Raw genomic sequence first — 22,365 nt, forward strand, 5'->3', positions numbered from 1 at the left:
ATAATGGGATCTGGTACCATTAATTACAACACCAACTCACCTTTTACCAATCAGCTATTGATTATTATTATTGATATATTTTATGTGTGTCCTGTCACAGAGTAGGCATTTCAATATTGTCTGTCAGTCTTTTTGGATGTATTCTTGTTGGATTAATAGGAGAACCCACGACAGCACCCCAACCCAAATCCTCTTTCCACAGCCATGTCTTGATCTTACCAAGGTCTGGATCTTACCCAGGTCTGGAGCTTACAGAGGACTGGAGCTTAACGGGGTCTGGATCTTACACAGGTCTGGAGCTTACCAAGGTCTGGATCTTACCAAGGTCTGGAGCTTACCGAGGTCTGGATCTTACCCAGGTCTGGAGCTTACCAAGGTCTGGATCTTACCAAGGTCTGGAGCTTAACGGGGTCTGGATCTTACCCAGGTCTGGAGCTTACCGAGGTCTGGATCTTACCGAGGTCTGGATCTTACTGAGGTCTGGAGCTTGCCGAGGTCTGGATCTGGCCGAGGTCCGGATCTGACTGAGGTCTGGATCTGGCTCAGGTCCGGATGTGGCTGAGGTCCGGATCTGGCTGAGGTCCAGATGTGGCCTAGGTCTGGATCTTACCGAGGTCTGGATCTGGCCGAGGTCCGGATCTGACTGAGGTCTGGATCTGGCCGAGGTCTGGATCTGGCCGAGGTCTGAATCTTGCTGAGGTCTGGATCTGGCTGAGGTCTGGATCTGGCTGTGGTCCGGATGTGGCCTAGGTCTGGATGTTGCCGAGGTCTGGATCTTGCCAAGGTTGGATCGTGCTGAGGTCTGGATCTGGCCGAAGTGTGAATATTAACAATGTCATATGTTTTGAGGGACGTTGAATTAGGAACACCCACCACAGTTGTTGGCCATAAACCAAATGTGCTTTTCTCGACCACAACACTCTTCAGTGTTGTTTCCGACCCAGACAACTCTGAAGGAGTTCTAGGCTTGTGTTGCTGTGACTGGAGAAGCTGTGTAACATCTTCTTGTGGTCTTTCTCATCTTGCAGGAAACCTTTCGGCATCATGACGTGGACAGCTCGGGTACGATGAGCAGCCATGAGATGCGGGCAGCGTTGGTCGAGGCTGGTAAGACTTCGGGTGTCTAGGTTTTTTTTAGGGGGGTTCAAGTATTTCTGAAAGATGTCAGGACGTCTAGGATAGTTCAAAGATCTTGAAACACATCTAGCCACATGAAATCAGTGCATGAAATCAGGTGCTGAGGTGATCTACAACAAAAAGCCTGCAGACTGCTGGACCTTCAAGGGTCATGATTCCTGACAGGTTTTCAATATGTTGACTTCATGGACTTCCACGATCAATGTTATTTTGAACTGTTCTGTGTGAGACACCTTGAGGCAACGTTTGTTGTGATTTGGCGCGTTATAAGATGATTAGATTAAACTGAATTAAATTGATCGATTCCACCAGGGACCACATGGCACAATCTGCCTACAGCAGAGTCCATCTGAGTTCCCTGAGAACCTTTCTTTCTCCATAACCGCAAGCTTCAGCAGACCATGCAGAATCCTTCAGTATCTGTTTGACTGCATTAGGATGATGAAGATCCACAGAATCCACCTGGACAGAGGGATCAGGTTTAACGCACATCACAGAGTTTAAGTCACAGCAGTGACAGAAACGATGAAGAGATGTAGCCCATGAAGGCCACTGGACCAGGTCCTCTTTAAAAACTGCTGGATAGGTGACAGTCCACAACATCCTCAGTTCGAATCCCCATCAGACTGTAAAAATCTTAAAGCTGGAGGAAGTCCTTAATGCCCAAATTACTCCAACCCCAGCAGTGTGTGTCTGTGTGTGTGTGTCTCTGTTTATGTGTGTGTGTCTCTCTGTTTCTGTGTGTGTGTGTGTCTGTGTGTGTGTGTCTCTCTGTTTCTGTCTGTGTGTGTGTCTGTGTGTGTGTGTGTGTGTCTCTGTTTCTGTGTGTGTGTGTGTGTGTGTCTCTCTGTTTCTGTCTGTGTGTGTGTGTGTGTCTGTTTCTGTGTGTGTCTCTCTCTGTTTCTGTGTGTGTGTGTCTCTGTTTCTGTCTGTGTGTGTGTGTGTGTGTGTGTCTCTCTCTCTGTTTCTGTGTGTGTCTCTCTGTTTCTGTGTGTGTCTCTGTTTCTGTGTGCGTGTCTCTCTGTTTCTCTGTGTGTGTGTGTGTGTGTCTCTGTTTCTGTGTGTCTCTGTCTCTCTGTTTCTGTCTCTGTGTGTGTGTGTGTGTGTGTGTGTGTCTGTTTCTGTGTGTGTCTGTGTGTGTCTCTCTCTGTTTCTGTCTGTGTGTGTGTCTGTGTGTGTGTGTGTATGTGTCTCTGTGTGTGTGTGTGTGTGTGTGTGTGTGTGTCTCTCTGTTTCTGTGTGTGTCTCTCTGTTTCTGTGTGTGTGTCTGTGTGTGTGTGTCTCTGTTTCTGTGTGCGTGTCTCTCTGTTTCTCTGTGTGTGTGTGTCTCTGTTTCTGTGTGTGTGTGTGTGTGTGTGTCTCTGTTTCTGTGTGTCTGTGTCTCTCTGTTTCTGTCTCTGTGTGTCTCTCTCTGTGTGTGTGTGTGTGTGTGTGTGCCTGTTTCTGTGTGTGTGTCTCTGTGTGTGTCTGTGTGTGTCTCTCTCTGTTTCTGTCTGGGTGTGTGTCTCTGTGTGTGTGTGTGTGTGTCTCTGTTTCTGTGTGTGTGTGTGTGTGTGTGTGTGTGTCTCTCTGTTTCTGTCTGTGTGTGTCTGTGTGTGTGTGTCTCTCTGTTTCTGTGTGTGTGTCTCTGTTTCTGTGTGTGTGTCTCTGTTTCTGTGTGTGTGTGTGTCTCTGTTTCTGTGTGTGTGTGTCTCTCTGTTTCTGTGTGTGTGTGTGTGTGTGTGTGTCTGTGTGTGTGTCTCTGTTTCTGTGTGTGTGTGTCTCTCTGTTTCTGTGTGTGTGTCTGTCTGTTTCTGTGTGTGTGTGTGTCTGTATATGTGTGTCTTTGTGTGTGTCTCTGTTTCTGTGTGTGTGTATCTCTGTTTCTGTGTGTGTGTGTCTGTTTCTGTGTGTGTGTGTCTCTGTTTCTGTGTGTGTGTCTCTCTGTTTCTGTGTGTGTGTCTCTTTCTGTGTGTGTGTCTCTCTGTTTCTGTGTGTGTGTGTGTGTGTGTGTGTCTGTGTGTGTGTCTCTGTTTTGTGTGTGTGTCTCTGTTTCTGTGTGTGTCTCTGTTTCTGTGTGTGTGTCTGTGTTAGTGTCTCTGTTTCTGTGTGTGTGTGTCTCTCTGTTTCTGTGTGTGTGTGTGTCTGTGTGTGTGTCTCTGTTTCTGTGTGTGTGTGTCTCTCTGTTTCTGTGTGTGTGTCTCTGTTTGGGTGTGTTTGTGTGTGTGTCTCTGTTTCTGTGTGTGTGTGTGTCTCTCTGTTTCTGTGTGTGTGTGTGTGTGTCTCTGTTTCTGTGTGTGTGTGTGTGTGTCTCTCTCTGTTTCTGTGTGTGTGTGTGTGTGTGTCTCTGTTTCTGTGTGTGTGTGTGTGTGTGTGTGTGTCTCTCTGTTTCTGTGTGTGTGTGTGTGTGTGTCTGTGTGTGTCTCTGTTTCTGTTTGTGTGTGTCTCTGTTTTCTGTGTGTGTCTCTCTGTTTCTGTGTGTGTGTGTGTCTCTGTTTCTGTGTGTGTGTCTCTCTGTTTCTGTGTGTGTGTCTCTCTGTTTCTGTCTGTGTGTGTCTGTGTCTGTGTGTCTGTGTGTCTGTGTGTCTCTCACTGTTTCTGTGTGTGTGTCTGTGTGTGTGTCTCTGTTTCTGTGTGTGTGTCTCTCTGTTTCTGTGTGTGTCTCTGTTTCTGTCTGTGTGTGTCTCTGTGTGTGTGTGTCTGTGTGTCTCTTACTGTTTCTGTGTGTGTGTCTGTGACTGTCTGTGTGTGTCTCTCTGTTTCTGTGTGTGTGTGTCTCTCTTTTTCTGTGTGTTTGTGTGTGTGTGTCTGTGTGTGTGTGTCTCTGTTTCTATGTGTGTCTCTGTTTCTGTGTGTGTGTGTCTGTGTGTGTGTCTGTGTGTGTCTCTGCTTCTGTGTGTCTGTGTGTGTCTCTGCTTCTGTGTGTCTGTGTGTGTCTCTGTTTCTGTGTGTGTGTGTCTCTCTGTTTCTGTGTGTCTCTGTGTGTGTGTGTCTCTGTTTCTGTGTGTGTCTCTGTTTCTGTGTGTGTGTGTCTCTGTTTCTGTGTGTGTGTGTGTGTGTGTGTCTGTCTGTTTCTGTGTGTGTGTCTGTCTGTGTGTGTGTCTGTATGTGTGTGTCTCTGTTTCTGTGTGTGTGTATCTCTGTTTCTGTGTGTGTGTGTCTCTGTTTCTGTGTGTGTGTGTCTCTGTTTCTGTGTGTGTGTCTGTGTTAGTGTCTCTGTTTCTGTGTGTGTGTGTGTGTCTCTCTGTTTCTGTGTGTGTGTCTCTGTTTCTGTGTGTGTGTCTCTCTGTTTCTGTGTGTGTGTGTCTCTGTTTCTGTGTGTGTGTGTCTCTCTGTTTCTGTGTGTGTGTGTGTGTGTGTGTGTCTCTGTTTCTGTGTGTGTGTGTGTGTCTCTCTGTTTCTGTGTGTGTGTCTGTCTGTTTCTGTGTGTGTGTGTGTCTCTGTTTCTGTGTGTGTGTGTGTCTCTGTTTCTGTGTGTGTCTGTGTGTGTGTCTCTGTTTCTGTGTGTGTGTCTCTCTGTTTCTGTGTGTGTGTCTCTGTTTCTGTGTGTGTGTGTGCGTGTGTCTCTGTTTCTGTGTGTGTGTGTGTCTGTGTTTGTGTGTCTGTGTGTGTCTCTGTTTCTGTTTGTGTGTGTCTCTGTTTCTGTGTGTGTGTCTCTCTGTTTCTGTGTGTGTTTGTGTCTGTGTGTGTGTCTCTGTTTCTGTGTGTGTGTCTCTCTGTTTCTGTGTGTGTGTCTCTCTGTTTCTGTCTGTGTGTGTCTGTGTGTGTGTGTGTGTGTGTCTGTGTGTCTCTCACTGTTTCTGTGTGTGTGTGTGTGTGTGTGTGTGTGTGTCTGTGTGTGTGTCTCTGTTTCTGTGTGTGTGTCTCTCTGTTTCTGTGTGTGTCTCTCTCTGTTTCTGTCTGTGTGTGTCTCTGTGTGTGTGTGTGTCTGTGTGTCTCTCACTGTTTCTGTGTGTGTGTCTCTCTGTTTCTGTGTGTGTCTCTCTGTTTCTGTGTGTTTGTATGTGTGTGTCTGTGTGTGTGTCTGTGTGTGTGTCTCTGTTTCTATGTGTGTCTCTGTTTCTGTGTGTGTGTGTCTGTGTGTGTGTATGTGTGTGTCTCTGCTTCTGTGTCTGTGTGTGTCTGTGTGTGTGTCTGTGTGTGTGTCTCTCTGTTTCTGTGTGTGTCTGTGTGTGTGTGTCTCTGTTTCTCTGTGTGTGTGTCTGTTTCTGTGTGTGTCTCTGTTTCTGTGTGTGTCTCTGTTTCTGTGTGTGTGTGTCTCTGTTTCTGTGTGTGTGTGTGTCTGTTTCTGTGTGTGTCTCTGTTTCTGTGTGTGTGTGTGTGTGTGTCTCTCTGTTTCTGTGTGTGTGTCTCTCTGTTTCTGTGTGTGTCTCTCTCTGTTTCTGTGTGTGTCTCTCTCTGTTTCTGTCTGTGTGTGTGTGTGTCTCTCTCTCTGTTTCTGCGTGTGTGTGTCTGTGACTGTCTCTGTGTGTCTCTCTGTTTCTGTGTTGTCTCTCTCTGTTTCTGAGTGTGTGTCTGTGACTGTCTGTGTGTGTCTCTCTGTTTCTGTGTGTGTGTCTCTCTGTTTCTGTCTGTGTGTGTGTCTGTGTGTGTGTGTCTCTCTCTGTTTCTGTGTGTGTGTGTGTGTGTGTCTGTGACTGTCTCTGTGTGTCTCTGTTTCTGTGTGTGTGTGTCTCTCTGTTTCTGTCTGTGTGTGTGTGTGTGTGTGTGTGTGTGTGTTGTGTGTGTGTGTGTGTGTGTGTGTGTGTGTGTGTGTGTTTGTGTGTGTTTGTGTGTGTGTGTGTGTGTCTCTGTTTCTGTGTGTGTCTCTGTGTGTGTCTGTGTGTGTCTCTATGTTTCTGTCTGGGTGTGTGTCTCTGTTTCTGTGTGTGTGTGTGTGTGTGTGTGTGTGTGTGTGTCTCTGTGTGTGTCTCTGTTTTCTGTGTGTGTGTATCTCTGTTTCTGTGTGTGTGTGTCTCTGTTTCTGTGTGTGTGTGTCTCTGTTTCTGTGTGTGTGTCTGTGTTAGTGTCTCTGTTTCTGTGTGTGTGTCTCTTTCTGTGTGTGTGTCTCTCTGTTTCTGTGTGTGTGTGTGTGTGTGTGTGTGTGTCTGTGTGTGTGTCTCTGTTTCTGTGTGTGTGTGTCTCTGTGTGTGTCTGTGGTGTCTCTATGTTTCTGTCTGGGTGTTGTCTCTGTTTCTGTGGTGTGTGTGTGTGTGGGGTGGTGTGTGTGGGGTGTGTGTGTGTGTGTCTCTCTGTTTCTGTCTGTGTGTGTCTGTGTGTGTGTGTCTCTCTGTTTCTGTGTGTGTGTCTCTCTGTTTCTGTGTGTGTGTCTCTGTTTCTGTGTGTGTGTCTCTGTTTCTGTGTGTGTGTGTGTGTCTCTGTTTTCTGTGTGTGGTGTCTCCGTTTTCTGTGTGTGTGTGGTGTCTTGTGTGGGTCTCTGTTTCTGTGTGGTGTCTCTCTGTTTCTGTGGTGTGTGTCTGTCTGTTTTCCTGTGTGTGTGTGTGTCTGTATATGTGTGTCTCTGTGTGTGTCTCTGTTTCTGTGTGTGTGTGTCTCTGTTTCTGTGGTGTGTGTGTCTCTGTTTCTGTGTGTGTGTGTCTCTGTTTCTGTGTGTGTGTCTGTGTTAGTGTCTCTGTTTCTGTGTGTGTGTCTCTTTCTGTGTGTGTGTCTCTCTGTTTCTGTGTGTGTGTGTGTGTGTGTGTGTGTGTGTCTGTGTGTGTGTCTCTGTTTTGTGTGTGTGTCTCTCTGTTTCTGTGTGTGTCTGTTTCTGTCTGTGTGTGTCTCTGTGTGTGTGTGTCTGTGTGTCTCTTACTGTTTCTGTGTGTGTGTCTGTGACTGTCTGTGTGTGTCTCTCTGTTTCTGTGTGTGTGTCTCTCTCTTTTTCTGTGTGTTTGTGTGTGTGTGTCTGTGTGTGTGTGTGTCTCTCTGTTCTGTGTGTGTGTGTCTGTGTGTGTGTGTGTGTCTCTGCTTCTGTGTGTCTGTGTGTGTCTCTGCTTCTGTGTGTCTGTGTGTGTCTCTGTTTCTGTGTGTCTCTGTTTCTGTGTGTGTCTGTGTGTGTGTGTCTCTGTTTCTGTGTGTGCTCTGTTTCTGTGTGTGTGTGTCTCTGTTTCTGTGTGTGTGTCTGTCTGTTTCTGTCTGTGTGTGTGTCTGTATGTGTGTGTCTCTGTTTCTGTGTGTGTGTATCTCTGTTTCTGTGTGTGTGTTCTATGTTTCTGTGTGTGTGTGTCTCTGTTTCTGTGTGTGTGTCTGTGTTAGTGTCTCTGTTTTCGTGTGTGTGTGTGTCTCTCTGTTTTGGTGTGTGTCTCTTTCTGTGTGTGTGTCTCTCTGTTTCTGTGTTGTGTTTCTGTTTCTGTGTGTGTGTCTCTGTTTCTGTGTGTGTGTGTCTCTGTTTCTGTGTGTGTGTCTCCTCTTTTCTGTGTGTGTGTGTCTGTGTGTGTGTCTCTGTTTCTGTGTGTGGTGTGTTCTCTCTGTTTCTGTGTGGTGTCTGTCTGTTTCTGTGTGTGGTGTGTCTCTGTTTCTGTGTGTGTGTGTGTGTGTCTCGTTTCTGTGTGTTGTCTGTGTTAGTGTCTCTGTTCTGTGTGTGTGTGTCTGTGTGTGTGTCTCTGTTTCTCTGTGTGTGTGTCTCTCTGTTTCTGTGTGTGTCTCTGTTTCTGTGTGCGTGTGTGCGTGTGTCTCTGTTTCTGTGTGTGTGTGTCTGTGTTTGTGTGTCTGTGTGTGTCTCTGTTTCTGTTTGTGTGTGTCTCTGTTTCTGTGTGTGTGTCTCTCTGTTTCTGTGTGTGTTTGTGTCTCTGTGTGTGTCTCTGTTTCTGTGTGTGTGTCTCTCTGTTTCTGTCTGTGTGTCTGTGTGTGTGTGGTGTGTGTGGGTCTGTGTCTCTCACTGTTTCTGTGTGTATTGTTGCTGTTTGTGTGTTGTGTCTGTGTGTGTGTCTCTGTTTCTGTGTGTGTGTCTCTCTGTTGTGTTGTGTCTCTCTCTGTTTTCTGTCTGTGTGTGTCTGTGTGTGTGTGTGTCTGTGTGTCTCTCACTGTTTCTGTGTGTGTGTCTCTCTGTTTCTGTGTGTGTCTCTCTGTTTCTGTGTGTTTGTGTGTGTGTGTCTGTGTGTGTCTGTGTGTGTGTGCTCTGTTTCTATGTGTGTCTCTGTTTCTGTGTGTGTGTGTCTGTGTGTGTGTCTGTGTGTCTCTCTGCTTCTGTGTGTCTGTGTGTGTCTCTGTTTCTGTGTGTGTGTGTCTCTCTGTTTCTGTGTGTGTCTGTGTGTGTGTGTCTCTGTTTCTCTGTGTGTGTGTCTGTTTCTGTGTGTCTCTGTTTCTGTGTGTGTCTCTGTTTCTGTGTGTGTGTGTCTCTGTTTCTGTGTGTGTGTGTTCTGTGTGTGTCTCTGTTTCTGTGTGTGTGTGTCTCTCTGTTTCTGTGTGTGTGTGTCTCTCTGTTTCTGTGTGTGTCTCTCTCTGTTTCTGTGTGTGTCTCTCTCTGTTTCTGTGTGTGTCTCTCTGTTTCTGTCTGTGTGTGTGTGTGTGTGTGTCTCTCTCTCTGTTTTGTGTGTGTGTGTCTGTGACTGTCTCTGTGTGTCTCTCTGTTTCTGTGTTGTCTCTCTCTGTTTCTGAGATGTGTGTCTGTGACTGTCTGTGTGTGTCTCTCTGTTTCTGAGATGTGTGTCTGTGACTGTCTGTGTGTGTCTCTCTGTTTCTGTGTGTGTGTCTCTCTGTTTCTGTCTGTGTGTGTGTGTGTGTGTGTCTGTGACTGTCTCTGTGTGTCTCTGTTTCTGTGTGTGTCTCTCTGTTTCTGTCTGTCTGTGTGTGGTGTGTGTTCTCTCTCCTGTTTCTGTGTGTGTCTCTCTGTTTCTGTGTGTTGTGTGTGTGTCTGTGTGTGTGTGTCTGTGTGTGTGTCTCTGTTTCTGTGTGTGTGTGTGTCTCTGTTCTGTGTGTGTGTGTCTGTCTCTGTTTCTGTGTGTGTCTCTCTGTTTCTGTGTGTGTGTGTGTGTGTGTCTGTGTCTCTGTTTCTGTGTGTGTGTGTGTCTCTCTCTCTGTTTCTGTGGTGTGTCTCTGTTTCTGGTGTGTCTCCTGTTTCTGTCTGTGTGTGTGTCTGTGTGTGTGTCTCTCTCTGTTTCTGTGTGTGTGTGTGTGTCTGTGACTGTCTCTGTGTGTCTCTCTGTTTCTGTGTTGTCTCTCTCTGTTTCTGTGTGTGTGTCTGTGACTGTCTGTGTGTGTCTCTCTGTTTCTGTGTGTGTGTCTCTCTGTTTCTGTCTGTGTGTGTGTCTGTGTGTGTGTCTCTCTCTGTTTCTGTGTGTGTGTGTCTGTGACTGTCTCTGTGTGTCTCTCTGTTTCTGTGTGTGTGTGTCTCTCTGTTTCTGTGTGTGTGTGTGTCTGTGTGTGTGTCTCTGTTTCTGTGTGTGTGTGTGTGTGTGTGTGTCTCTGTTTCTGTGTGTGTGTGTCTGTGTGTGTCTCTGTTTCTGTGTGTCTGTGTCTCTCTGTTTCTGTGTGTGTGTGTGTGTGTGTGTCTGTGTCTCTGTTCTGTGTGTGTGTGTGTCTCTCTGTTTCTGTGTGTGTCTCTGTTTCTGTGTGTGTGTCTCTCTGTTTCTGTCTGTGTGTGTCTGTCTGTGTGTGTGTGTCTCTCTGTTTCTGTGTGTGTGTCTCTCTGTTTCTGTGTGTGTCTCTCTGTTTCTGTGTGTGTGTCTCTCTGTTTCTGTCTGTGTGTGTGTCTGTGTGTGTGTCTCTCTCTGTTTCTGTGTGTGTGTGTGTCTGTGACTGTCTCTGTGTGTCTCTCTGTTTCTGTGTGTCTCTCTCTGTTTCTGTGTGTGTGTCTGTGACTGTCTGTGTGTGTCTCTCTGTTTCTGTGTGTGTGTCTCTCTGTTTCTGTGTGTGTGTCTCTCTGTTTCTGTGTGTGTGTGTGTGTGTGTCTGTGTGGTCTGTGTGTGTGTCTCTGTTTCTGTGTGTCTGTGTGTGTCTTTCTGTTTCTGTGTGTGTGTGTCTCTCTGTTTCTGTGTGTCTGTGTGTGTGTGTCTCTCTGTTTCTGTGTGTGTGTGTCTCTCTGTTTCTGTGTGTGTGTGTCTCTCTGTTTCTGTGTGTCTGTGTGTGTGTGTGTCTGTTGTGTGGTCTCTGTTTCTGTGTTTGTGTGTGTCTCTCTGTTTCTGTGTGTTCTCTGTTGTGTGTGTGTGTTGTGGTGTCTGTGTGTCGTTTCTGTTGTGTGTCTCTCTGTTTCTGTGTGTGTGTCTGTGACTGTCTCTGTGTGTCTCTGTTTCTGTGTGTGTGTCTCTATGTTTCTGTCTGTGTGTGTGTCTGTGTCTCTGTTTCTGTGTGTGTGTCTCTCTGTTTCTGTCTGTGTGTGTGTCTGTGTGTGTGTGTGTCTCTCTCTGTTTCTGTGTGTGTGTCTGTGACTGTCTCTGTGTGTCTCTGTTTCTGTGTGTGTGTCTGTGTCTCTGTGTCTGTGTGTCTCTCTGTTTCTGTGTGTGTGTGTCTCTCTGTTTCTGTCTGTGTGTGTGTGTCTCTCTCTGTTTCTGTGTGTGTGTCTTTGACTGTCTCTGTGTGTCTCTGTTTCTGTGTGTGTGTCTGTGTCTGTGTCTGTGTGTGTCTGTGTGTGTCTGGACTGTCTCTGTGTTTCTCTGTTTCTGTGTGTGTCTCTGTCTGTCTCTGTGTGTCTCTGTGTGTCTGTGTCTCTGTGTCTGTGTGTGTGTCTCTGTGGTGTACATCTGTGTGCGTGGGTGAACTTCAGAGTTCCCAGACATCAGAGGGGTCATGTTGTGGTTTTTGTGGTTTCAGGGTTCCAGTGAACAGTGTTGTGATCCAGGAGGTTGTCAACCGTTACGCCGACGCCGCCTACGCCATCGACTTTGAATGTTTTGTGGGCTGCCTGATCCGCCTGGAAATGCTGTTCAGTGAGTCGCAAGAACACAAAAAACCAAAACGTATCCACACACTCATCACTCATCTTCAACTGCTTCCCCGAGACTGGCTCGCGGGGGCACCAGCTCCAGCAGGGACCCAGACTTTCCTTTCCGTATCCAAAACCTGTCCAAAGACAAACAAAATATTCACAATTTACACAGAAAATGTGAATGGATGAAGTTTACACCAAGCAACAGCATTTTACAGAAATTATGTTCAGTGCGGAAGGTTCTCAGATCAAACCCGACCCGCTGCCCAGCAAGGGAATCTGGTGTGAAACTTGTGCCAAATCAACATGAAAATCCACTTCCGATCTGCTGTGGCGCCCCCGAGTGGAAAACAAGGGAGCAGCCGAAGAGACTTAGAAATTCATTAAAAAAAAACGTATTGCAGCTGGTCCATTAGGGGGTGCCAGAGCAGATCATGCCATCATTATTATTATCAATTATGATGATGATGATGTGATTTAAAATGTACAGACCATGTGGAAAGTATTCACAGCACTTCACTCTCTCCACATTTTGTTATGTTACAGCCTTATTCTAAAATGGTGCAAATTCATTTTATTCCTCAAAATTCTACTCACAACACTCCATAATGACAACATGAAAAAAGTTGTGTTTGTTTGTTTTTGGTTTTTTTTTGTTTGTTTTTGGAGATTTTTGCAAAATTACAGATTCTTTCTTGTCATTGTTGTTGTGTGGGCTGCCAGAAGAGGAGGTACTGCTGGCCCACCACCAGAGGGCGCCCTGCCTGAAGTGCGGGCTTCAGGCACGAGAGGGTGCTGCCGCCTCACAGGAACAGCCGAGGTGACAGCTGTCACTCATCAACTATGACAGCTGTCACCAATCATCTGCACTTCACCCCAGATAAAAGCAGGATGACACCTCCACCACGTCGCCGAGATATCGTTCTTCTAAGGAGGTAATATTCTCAGCCATAAACTAAAACTGTATCTTAGTCTGAACTCTTTTTGCAGCCGCTTTCCTGTGGAGGCCTTGTCCGCTGATTGGTGGTTCGTGAGAGTGCCGATGTCTTCGCCTCTCACTCTTTCCAGATAAGTGCTGAAACAGGAGCTGCACGAGTGTGTGGATTTGAGGTGGAGGTGGAATTCCCACCGTTGTTGTTACTGGGTGTACACACACCCACACTGACTGTCTTTGCTCTTCGCCAGCAGTACCAAGATCCGACACACGGAGACGGTGGCCACCTGGGGGACTCGGGACCTGGCGGCTCCAGTATCCTTCGGGTTCCATGGCGGAGGAAATCGTGTGGTCCGGTTCTTCTTTAGACGGACGTCTCCTATCGTCGAGCCTGCCCACACGACACCTTTATCCATTGACTGTTGTATCATTACTATATCTGCTGTGTGTGGTTGTGGCCATTCACACAGTAAAGTGTTCAAATTTGACTCCTTCTATTGTCCGTTCATTTGCGCCCCCTGTTGTGGGTCCGTGTCACTACAACTTTCACAACAATTGTCACATTTAACAAAAAAAGTAAGCTTCAAGTCATTCAAGCAATATAAACTTCTGTTAGCGTAGTAGAATATGCTGAGTATGTATCTGGGTCATATCAGCACCTGTGTTGAGAACATTCATACCCACCATACAAGTCAAGAAGTCCCCTACCAGAAGCCCTGGATTAATACCGAGGTACTGCGCTTACTGCGTGCTCACACTGCTGCATTAAATCTGGCAACGAGGCTGAGCGCAAAGCCGCACGATATAGACTGAAGAAGGCCATAAGAGCGGCCAAGAGGCAGCATAGAGAGGAAGACAGAGAACTTCTACTCCAATGCTGACCCAGGAGGATGTGGCAAGGTCTGAACCAATCTCAGACTCAGAACCGGCTCAGGACCACCACCATCAGCTCTTCAGACAGCCTCCTGGAAGACCTCAATGTGTTCTACTCACGCTTTGAGAGCTCCACCTCCACCTGTACCACATCCATAGATCATACACACACTTCGGCTGCCCAACCTCCCTCCTCCCCTCTCGTTATCACACCAGCCCAGGTACACAGAGCACTGAGGAGTATTCGGCTCCGGAAAGCTGTTGGCCCGGATAACATACCTGGTCGTGCCCTCAGAGCGTGTGCCAACGAGCTGACTGACGTTCTTACCTCCATCTTCAACCTTTCCTCAGTCAATGCACTGTTCCCACCTGCTACAAGACCACCACCATCATCCCCCTCCCCAAGAAGAACCCCCCATCTGCCCTGAATGACTAGGCCAGTGGCACTCACTCCAATCATTATGAAGTGTTTCGAGAGAGTGGTACTGTCATACATTCAGGGCTGCATAACGGACATCACAGACCCCGCAGACGCTTACAGGCACAACAGGTCAACTTCGGCTGCCATTGCCGCCGCCCTGCACGCCTCCCTCTCCCACCTGGAAAATAAAGACTCTTACCTCAGAGTACTTTTTATTGACTACAGCTCTGCTTTCAACACGGTCATCCCTCACAAACTCAACTACAAATTGTCTGCCCTTGGACTCCAACCCACCCCTCTGTGACTGGCTTCTGGACTTTCTGACTGGCAGACCCACAGTCTGTCAAGATTGGGAATAGGACCTCAGCCAGCATCACCACCAACATCGGTACCCCGCAGGGCTGCGTCCTCAGCCCTATTCTCTACACCATCTTCACCTACGACAGTGCCGCCTCTCTCCCCGACAACACCATCATAAAGTTTGCTGACGACACTGCTGTGATTGGATGCATCACCGGCGGAGACGAAGCAGCTTACAGGAGGGAGGTGGAAGGCCTGGTGACATGGTGTGGAGTCAACAAACCTCACCCTGAACACAGATAAAACCAAGGAAATGATAGTGTACATGAGGAGGGAGAGGGAACCTCATCAGCCACTGTCTATCCAAGGCCGCGAGGTGGAGAGAGTGAGCAGCTTTAAATATCTGGGGGTCCACATCAGTAGTGACCTCACTTGGACACTTAACACCACACAGGTGGTAAAGAAGGCTCAGCAGCGGCTGTACTTCCTGAGGAGGCTGAGGAAATTGGCATGTCACCCAAGATTCTCAGCAAACTTCTACAGCTGCATTATGAGTCCATCTCACCACCTCGATTACTGCGTGGTATGGCAGCTCAACGGTGAATGACCGCAAACGCCTGCAGAAGTAGTGAAGACCGCATCAAAGATCACGAGGACGCCACTACCATCTCTGCAGAGCATCTACCATCGGAGAGTCCACAATAGAGCTGCCGCCATCATAAAAGACCCTACACATCCCCAATACGGACTGTTCACACTGCTGCCTTCAGGACGGAGGTTCAGGAGTGTGAAATGCAAAACCACCCGCTTCAAAAACTCTTTCTACCCCACTGCCATCAGACTGCTGAATGCTGCTAAGGACTGAGCAGACCCCCTGGGGTCACTTCACACTGTTACTGCACCTTATTATTACTGTTAACTGTTAATACTTGAATCTTGCTATTTGCACATTATTTCATTTCACTTCATACTGAACTGCACCTTTATTGTTACTTACTTTGTAATGCTTAATGCTTTTTTTTTTTTTTTTAATGCCTATTTTGACTATTATTATAGACACCCAGTGAGAGCAGCAAAGAAGAGAATTTCATTGCACAGGGAAATACGTTTCTTACTGTACATATGACAATAAACCTTTTGAACCTTTGAACCTTGAACTTATAAATAAACAACATGCAGACTGGACAAGGTTTGAGGAAGACAAGAAACACATCTTCTTGACAAGGGTCAGAGAGAAGGTCAGACTACCAGAGCAAGAATTTTAGCTGAGGAAGCTTCTGCGATTTGAAGCGAAATGTCCTCACGTCAAGCAACCCAGTCAGTCGAAGAGTCAAGCTTCTCTACTAAAGAAACACATCATACATCAAATTAATAGAATGAAAAGGATGTACAGAGTACAAGTAAAAAAATAGAAGTATGTAGTAGCAAAATATAAGTACAGAACTGTGGATATTGCACAAAAACAAATATTTTACTCATTCCAAGTATGTCATGTGACCTGGCTGTTGATTCCATTCAAAGCTCTAAGAGCAGTTGGGTAGAAACTGTTTTTAAAGTCTGTTTGTTCTGGCTTTAATGGTCCTGTTCCGTCTGTCTGATGGCAGCAGCTCGAACAGAGAGTGTCCAGGGTGGGATGAGCCTTGAGGATGGTGTTGGCTCTCCTGAGACAGTCAGAGCCATGAAGGTCCCCAGTGAGGGTCAAGGGCACCCAGTCATCTTCTCTGGCGCTCTTTCCTGTTTGGCTCTGTGCAGCTGGTAAACCACGTCCAGAGGCAGCATGTCAGGATGGTCTCCATGGTAGAGCCGGTAACATTTATTAAAATAAAAAAACAACAACTAAGAAATCACATGTCCATAAGTATTCACAGTCTTTACCATGAAGCTCAACATTGAACTCAGGTGCCTCCTGTTTCCAACGATCATCCTTGAGATGTTTCTACAGCTTAATTGGAGTCCACCTGGGGTCAATTCAGTTGACTGGACATGATTTGGAAAGACACACACCTGTCTACATATAAGGTCCCACAGTTGACAGTCAGAGCACAAACCAAGCATGAAGTCAAAAGAATTGTCTGTAGGACCTCAGAGACAGGATTGTCTGGAGGCACAAATCTGGAGACGGGAACAGAACATTTCTGCTGCTTTGAAGGTCCCAGTGAGCACAGTGGCCTCCATCATCTGTAAATGGAAGAAGTTCAGATCCACCAGGACTCTTCCTAGAGCTGGACACCCATCTAAACTGAGCAATGGGGTTGAAGGGCCTTAGTCAGGGAGGTGACCAGAACCTGATGGTCACTCTGTCAGAGCTCCAGCATTCCTCTATGGAGAGAGGAGAACCTTCCAGAAGGACAACCGTCTCTGCAGCAATCCACCAATCAGGCCTGTGTGTAGAGTGTCCAGACAGAAGCCACTCCTTAGTAAAAGGCACATGGCAGCCCACCTGGAGTTGACACAAAGACACCTGAAGGACTCTCAGACCAGGAGAAACAAAATTCTCTGTCTGATGAGACAATGATTGAACTCTTTGAGGTCATGTTTGGAGGAAACCAGGTACCATCTCTACAGTGAAGCATGGTGGTGGCAGCATCATGCTGTGGGGATGTTTTTCAGCAGCAGGAACTGGGAGACTAGTCAGGATTGAGGGAAAGATGAATGCAGTAATGTACAGAGACATCCTGGATGAAAACCTGCTCCAAAGCACTCTTGACCTCAGACTGGGCGACGGTTCATCTTTCAGCAGGACAATGACCCTAAACACACAGTCAAGATATCAAAGTCGTGGCTTCAGGACAACTCTGTGAATGTCCTTGAGTGGTCCAGCCAGAGCCCAGACCTGAATCTGACTGAACATCTCTGGAGAGATCTGAAAATGTCTGTGCACCAACGCTCCCCATCCAACCTGATGGAGCTTGAGAGGTGCTGCAAAGAGGAATGGACCAAACTGGTCAAAACATAGGTGCACCAAGCTTGTGGCATCATATTGAAGAAGACTTGATGCTGGAATTGTTACCAAAGGTGCATCAACAAAGTACTGAGCAAAGACTGTCTTACGGACACGTGATTTATCAGTTTTTATATTTTTAATAAACTTGCAAAAACAAACAAACAAAACAATTATCATCTTGTCATTATGGGGTGTTGTGTGTCAGATCTGGCAACTTGCTTCTGACGGATTGTTTGTTGTTGTGACGCCACTCCTGAACTTCACACGGATATGTATATGCTTTATTTCTGTTTAGCACTCTTCTGGTTATTAACTGTATCTACTCTGAACATTATTTAACTACAATCCTGTTGTGAATCACTAGCAGTTAGCATTTGCTAGCGGTTAGCTTTCGCTAGCTAGGTCGACCCCTCCCCTCTCCATTGTTACTTTTATAGCTGTTCTTTTCTACCCGTTTTAATACTTCTGTTCATTTTTCAATTGAACTGCTGTGAATTTTAAGTAATTATTTTACTCCTGTTGTGAAAGTGTAGGAACACGGACCCACAACAGGGGGCGCAAATGAACGGACAATGGAGGAGTCGAATAACACTGCTTTTTACTGTTGTGAAACAGGCACAACAAATACAACCGGTTACAATATCGAAATGGAGTCCAATTACAACGGTGTCGTGTGGGCAGGCTCGACGATAGGAGACGTCTGTCCAAGTCGAACCGGAACCAACCCGATTTCCTCTGCCACCGAACCCCGGGAATACTGGAGCCGCCAAGTCCTGAATTCCCAGGTGGCCACTGCCTCCGCTCGTCGGATCCGGTACTGCTGGCAAGAAACAGAAACAGTCAGGTGTGGATGCGGCTGCACCCAGTAACACGGAGGGTGGAGAGTCCACCTCCACCTCTCGTCAACAACAATGTAGGAAGGTGAGTACTTATCCGAATGTTGTCTAGTAGTCAGCTGTCCTATAGACAATCAAACAAGAATACAAGTAAAGACACACGTATGTGCAGGCTGAAATGGTTACCTCTTTGGTAAGGCGATATCTCGGCCAAATGAGGTGGAGATGCCGTCCTGCTGATATACCTCGTATTGATTGGGATCCAGCTGTCTCCGGTGATGGGTGACAGCTGTCATCCTGGCTGCTCCTGTAAGGCGGCAGCGCCCTCCGGTGCCTGGAGCCCGCACTCCAGGCAGGGCGCCCTCTAGTGGTGGTGGGCCAGCAGTACCTCCTCTTCAGCGGCCCACACAACAGGACCCCCCCCCCTCAACGGGCGCCTCCTGGCACACGCACCGGGTTTGTCAGGGTGGCGACGGTAGAAGTCGGCCAGGAGGGCCGGGGTCCAGGATTGAAGCCCGTCTTCACACCAGGAGCGTTCTTCGGGGCCGTACCACTCCCAGTCCACCAGATACTGAAAACCCCGGCCCATTCGTCGGACGTCGAGGAGCCGGCGCCGGTCCAAGCCGGCCTCTCCGTCGATGATCCGGGCAGGAGGGTGGCGACGGACCCGGAGGTGCAGAGGGGTGAGGTGTGATGGGGTTTAATCCTTGACACATGGAATACCGGGTGAATCCGCAGTGAGGCCGGAAGCCGGAGCCTCACTGCGGCGGGATGATGACCTTGAGTATTTTGTAGGGGCCGATGTATCGTTCTTGCAGTTTCGGGGAGTCCACTTGAAGGGGAATGTCTTTGGTGGACAACCAGACCTCCTGCCCCTGGACGATACGTGGGAGCCGGGGCCTGCCGCCGGTCTGCATGGTTCTTCGCCCTCGTCCGGGCCTTCAACAAAGCAGAACGGGCGGCACGCCACACCCGACGGCACTTCCGTAGGTGGGCCTGGACCGAGGGCACACCGACCTCCCCCTCAACCACCGGAAACAACGGGGGTTGATACCCATACACACCTCAAAGGGGGGAGAGGCCGGTGGCGGACGACACTTGACTGTTGTGCGCGTACTCGATCCAGGCCAGGTGGGTTACTCCAGGCCGTCGGGGTGCGCGGCTGTCACACAGCGCAAGGTTTGCTCCATCTCCTGGTTTGCCCGTTCTGCTTTGTCCGTTGGTCTGGGGGTGGTACCCGGACGAGAGACTGACCGTGGCCCCCAGTTCCCGGCAAAAGCTCCTCCAAACCTGCGAGGAGAACTGGGGACCGCGATCGGAGACGATGTCTGATGGTATCCCATGCAGACGGACGACGTGGTGGACTAGGAGGTCGCTGTCTCCTGGGCCGTTGGGAGCTTCGGGAGGGCCATGAAGTGGGCCGCCTTGGAGAATCGGTCCACTATCGTGAGGACGACGGTGTTTCCCTGGGACGGCGGGAGACCCGTGACAACATCCAGGCCGATGTGGGACCAGGGGCGATGAGGCACGGGCAGCGGCTGTAGCAATCCCGGTGTCTTACGGTGATCCGCCTTGCCCCTGGCACAGGTGGTACAGGCCTGGATGTAACCCCGGACGTCGGCCTCCAGGGACGCCCACCAGAAGCGCTGCCGGAAGACTGCCACGGTTTTTCGCACCCCAGGGTGACAGGAGAGCTTAGAACCGCGACAGAAGTCCCAGAACTGCAGCCCTGGCTTCTGGTGGGACGTAGAGTTTGTTCTTCGGTCCGGTTCCGGGGTCCGGGTCTCGTGTCAGGGCCTCCCGGACGGTTTTCTCCACGTCCCAGGTGAGGGCGGCCACGATAGCGGACTCGGGATGATGGGTTCCGGGGGATCCGACGGCTCCGTTTAGACCTCATCTTCGTGTACCCGGGACAAGGCATCCGATCTTTGGTTTTTTGTCCCGGGATGGTAGGTGATCCGGAAGTCAAACGGCGAAGAACAGTGACCAGCGGGCTTGCCTGGGGTTCAGTCGCTTGGCGGTCCTGATATACTCCAGGTTCCGGTGGTCAGTGAAAACCGTGAATGGCACGGACGTTCCCTCCAACAGATGTCTCACTCCTCAAGAGCCTCTTTCACCGCAAGGAGCTCTCGATTTGCCGACGTCATAGTTACGTTTGGCTGGGGTCAACCTGCGGGAAAAATAGGCACACGGGTGAAGGACCTTATCGGTCTTCCCGCTCTGGGACAGCACGGCTCCTATCCCTGAGTCCGAGGCGTCCACTTCAACCACTAACTGGCGACTAGGATAGGGCTGCACCCAGAAGGGTGGCAGACAAGAAGCGCCGTTTCAACTCCTTAAACGCGGCCATCGCACCGATCCGACCAGGTGAAGGGAACTTTTGGTGAGGTCAGGGCTGTCAGGGGGCTAACTACCTGACTGTAGCCCTTAATGAACCTCCTGTAGAAATTAGCAAAGCCTAGGAACTGTTGGCAAATTCCTACGGCTTGCTGGTTGGGGCCAGTCTCTCACCGCCGCAACCTTGGCCGGATCAGGAGCGACGGAGTTGGAGGAGATGATGAACCCCAGGAAGGACAAAGAAGTGCGGTGGAACTCACACTTCTCGCCCTTCACAAACAGCCGGTTGAGCCCCTCGGGATCCATGACGTTGCCGAGATATCCTGTTGTGAAAGTGTAGGAACACGGACCCACAACAGGGGGCGCAAATGAACGGACAATGGAGGAGTCGAATAACACTGCTTTTACTGTTGTGAAACAGGCACAACAAATACAACCGGTTACAATATCGAAATGGAGTCCAATTACAACGGTGTCGTGTGGGCAGGCTCGACGATAGGAGACGTCTGTTCCAAGTCGAACCGGAACCAACCCGATTTCCTCTGCCACCGAACCCCGGGAATACTGGAGCCGCCAAGTCCCGAATTCCCAGGTGGCCACTGCCTCCGCTCGTCGGATCCGGTACTGCTGGCAAGAAACAGAAACAGTCAGGTGTGGATGCGGCTGCACCCAGTAACACGGAGGGTGGAGAGTCCACCTCCACCTCTCGTCAACAACAATGTAGGAAGGTGAGTACTTATCCGAATGTTGTCTAGTAGTCAGCTGTCCTATAGACAATCAAACAAGAATACAAGTAAAGACACACGTATGTGCAGGCTGAAAATGGTTACCTCTTTGGTAAGGCGATATCTCGGCAAATGAGGTGGAGATGCCGTCCTGCTGATATACCTCCGTATTGATTGGGATCAGCTGTCTCCGGTGATGGGTGACAGCTGTCATCCTGGCTGCTCCTGTAAGGCGGCAGCGCCCTCCGGTGCCTGGAGCCCCGCACTCCAGGCAGGGCGCCTCTAGTGGTGGTGGGCCAGCAGTACCTCCTCTTCAGCGGCCCACACAACAACTCCTGTGTAAAATCTTAGGAGCGGCTAGCATTTTCACTAGCGGTTAGCTTGCGTTAGCTATTTCGGACCCCCGTCATCATTTTTTCATTTCATTTTTTTTTACACTCCTGTTAGTTAATTAACTGTTTAGCGTATTTTATAGCTGCTGCATTTTTACCTGTTTAATACCTTGTTAGTTTTTCAGTGTAACTGCTGTGAATTTTAATAATAAATTTATTTGCATCTGTGTGAGCCTTAGGAGTGGTTAGCTTATCCATTATTGGTTAGCTCATGTTTGCTTGGCTACATTCTTGAATTTCTTAGTGCACAAAGTACACTACTAATTCTACTTTACACCCTCCGTAAATCTTGCGTGATGTTGGAAGATAGGGTGGCTCTCTTAGAGAGCCGTGTCCGTAAGTTAGAGCAGCTTCTTAGCGCAGTGGAGTTAGATGTTACGGGCACTCCAGTTAGTGTTGGGCTGGCTAGCGAGCCCATTAGCATCAGCTTAGAAACGCCGGCTGTGGAGGACGGCTTTCGGACTGTGGCTAGGCGGAGGAAGCTCCGTAGGGCTTGGTGCCCGGTTGTGGCACCCCGATCACACTCGCCAGTGCGAACTGTGAATCGGTTCTCCCCCTTGGATTTTCCAAATGTGAATTCTCTGAGCCAACAAGTGACTTCCACTCCTGTCTCCAGGCCGAAACACCGGACTTTAGTGATAGGGGATTCTATCACCCGCAAAGTCAGGTTACACACGCCGGCTGATGTTAAATGTATTCCTGGGGCCAGAGCTCCCGACACTGCATCTCATCTTAGGGTGCTGACGCTGCAGAAGGGAAGACAGATGAAGGAACATGACATGAGATATAGTCACATAGTTACTCACGTTGGCACCAATGATATCAGGATGAAGCACTTCAGGGGTCACAAAATGGACATAGAGTTGCCAGAAAGATGTGTCGGCATCGATTAATAGTCCTCTGGTCCCTCCCCTCCTGGGGTACTGATGAGGCATTTAGCAGGCTGATATCATTAAATAGGTGGGCTGGCTCAGTTTTGTAGACAGCAAGGTTTTAGATTTATTGATAACTGGCCTTCGTTCTGGGGCCGCCGTGGCTTGCTGATGCTGGACGGCCTCCGCCCTACTGGGGAATGGTGCCACCATCTTGTCTGCGAACATACAACCCCTGGCAAAAATTATGGAATCACCGGCCTCAGAGGATGTTCATTCAGTTGTTTCATTTTGTAGAAAAAAAGCAGATCACAGACATGACACAAAACTAAAGTCATTTCAAATGGCAACTTTCTGGCTTTAAGAAACACTATAAGAAATCAAGAAAAAAAATTGTGGCAGTCAGTAACGGTTACTTTTTAGACCAGTCGATAGTTAAGACATTGAGAGTGAAAGTTTCCACTCGGTTCACGTGACTCCTATTTGCTCTTTCTTTTTCTTCCTTTAATGTGGGACTAGTAATGCGCCCGTTATTTCTGATTTATGTTTTTTGCTTGTCTGTGGACTCCTGCGGGCGGCTGGACATTGCTGCGAGCACGGCCCCAGGGCTTCCCCCCATTGGCTGCTGGCGAAGGAGCCACTGGGGGTGGGCCTCATACGATGCGCTGCATTATTGACGGGATGTGACATTGGCCTGTGGGTGTCTATATGAAAACACAAATCTAAAATTAAAAAATAATAATGATATAAATATATTATATTATTAGTTAATTA

The 22,365-nt window shown here is 48.5% G+C and overlaps 1 protein-coding gene across 1 annotated transcript in view; it reads left to right on the forward strand.

Moving 5' to 3' along the window:
* Positions 1-22,365, forward strand: part of LOC117525711 (calpain-2 catalytic subunit-like) — a 113,848-nt gene that overhangs the window by 73,781 nt on the left and 17,702 nt on the right. Inside the window, exons 19-20 of the mRNA XM_034187639.1 lie at positions 1,029-1,107; positions 10,843-10,958. Coding sequence (XP_034043530.1) covers positions 1,029-1,107; positions 10,843-10,853 — 90 coding nt within the window. The 3' untranslated portion in view covers positions 10,854-10,958. The remainder of the gene's footprint in view (positions 1-1,028; positions 1,108-10,842; positions 10,959-22,365) is intronic.

Source organism: Thalassophryne amazonica, chromosome 15 (assembly GCF_902500255.1).
Source record: "Thalassophryne amazonica chromosome 15, fThaAma1.1, whole genome shotgun sequence".
In the NCBI taxonomy this organism is placed as follows: domain Eukaryota; kingdom Metazoa; phylum Chordata; class Actinopteri; order Batrachoidiformes; family Batrachoididae; genus Thalassophryne; species Thalassophryne amazonica.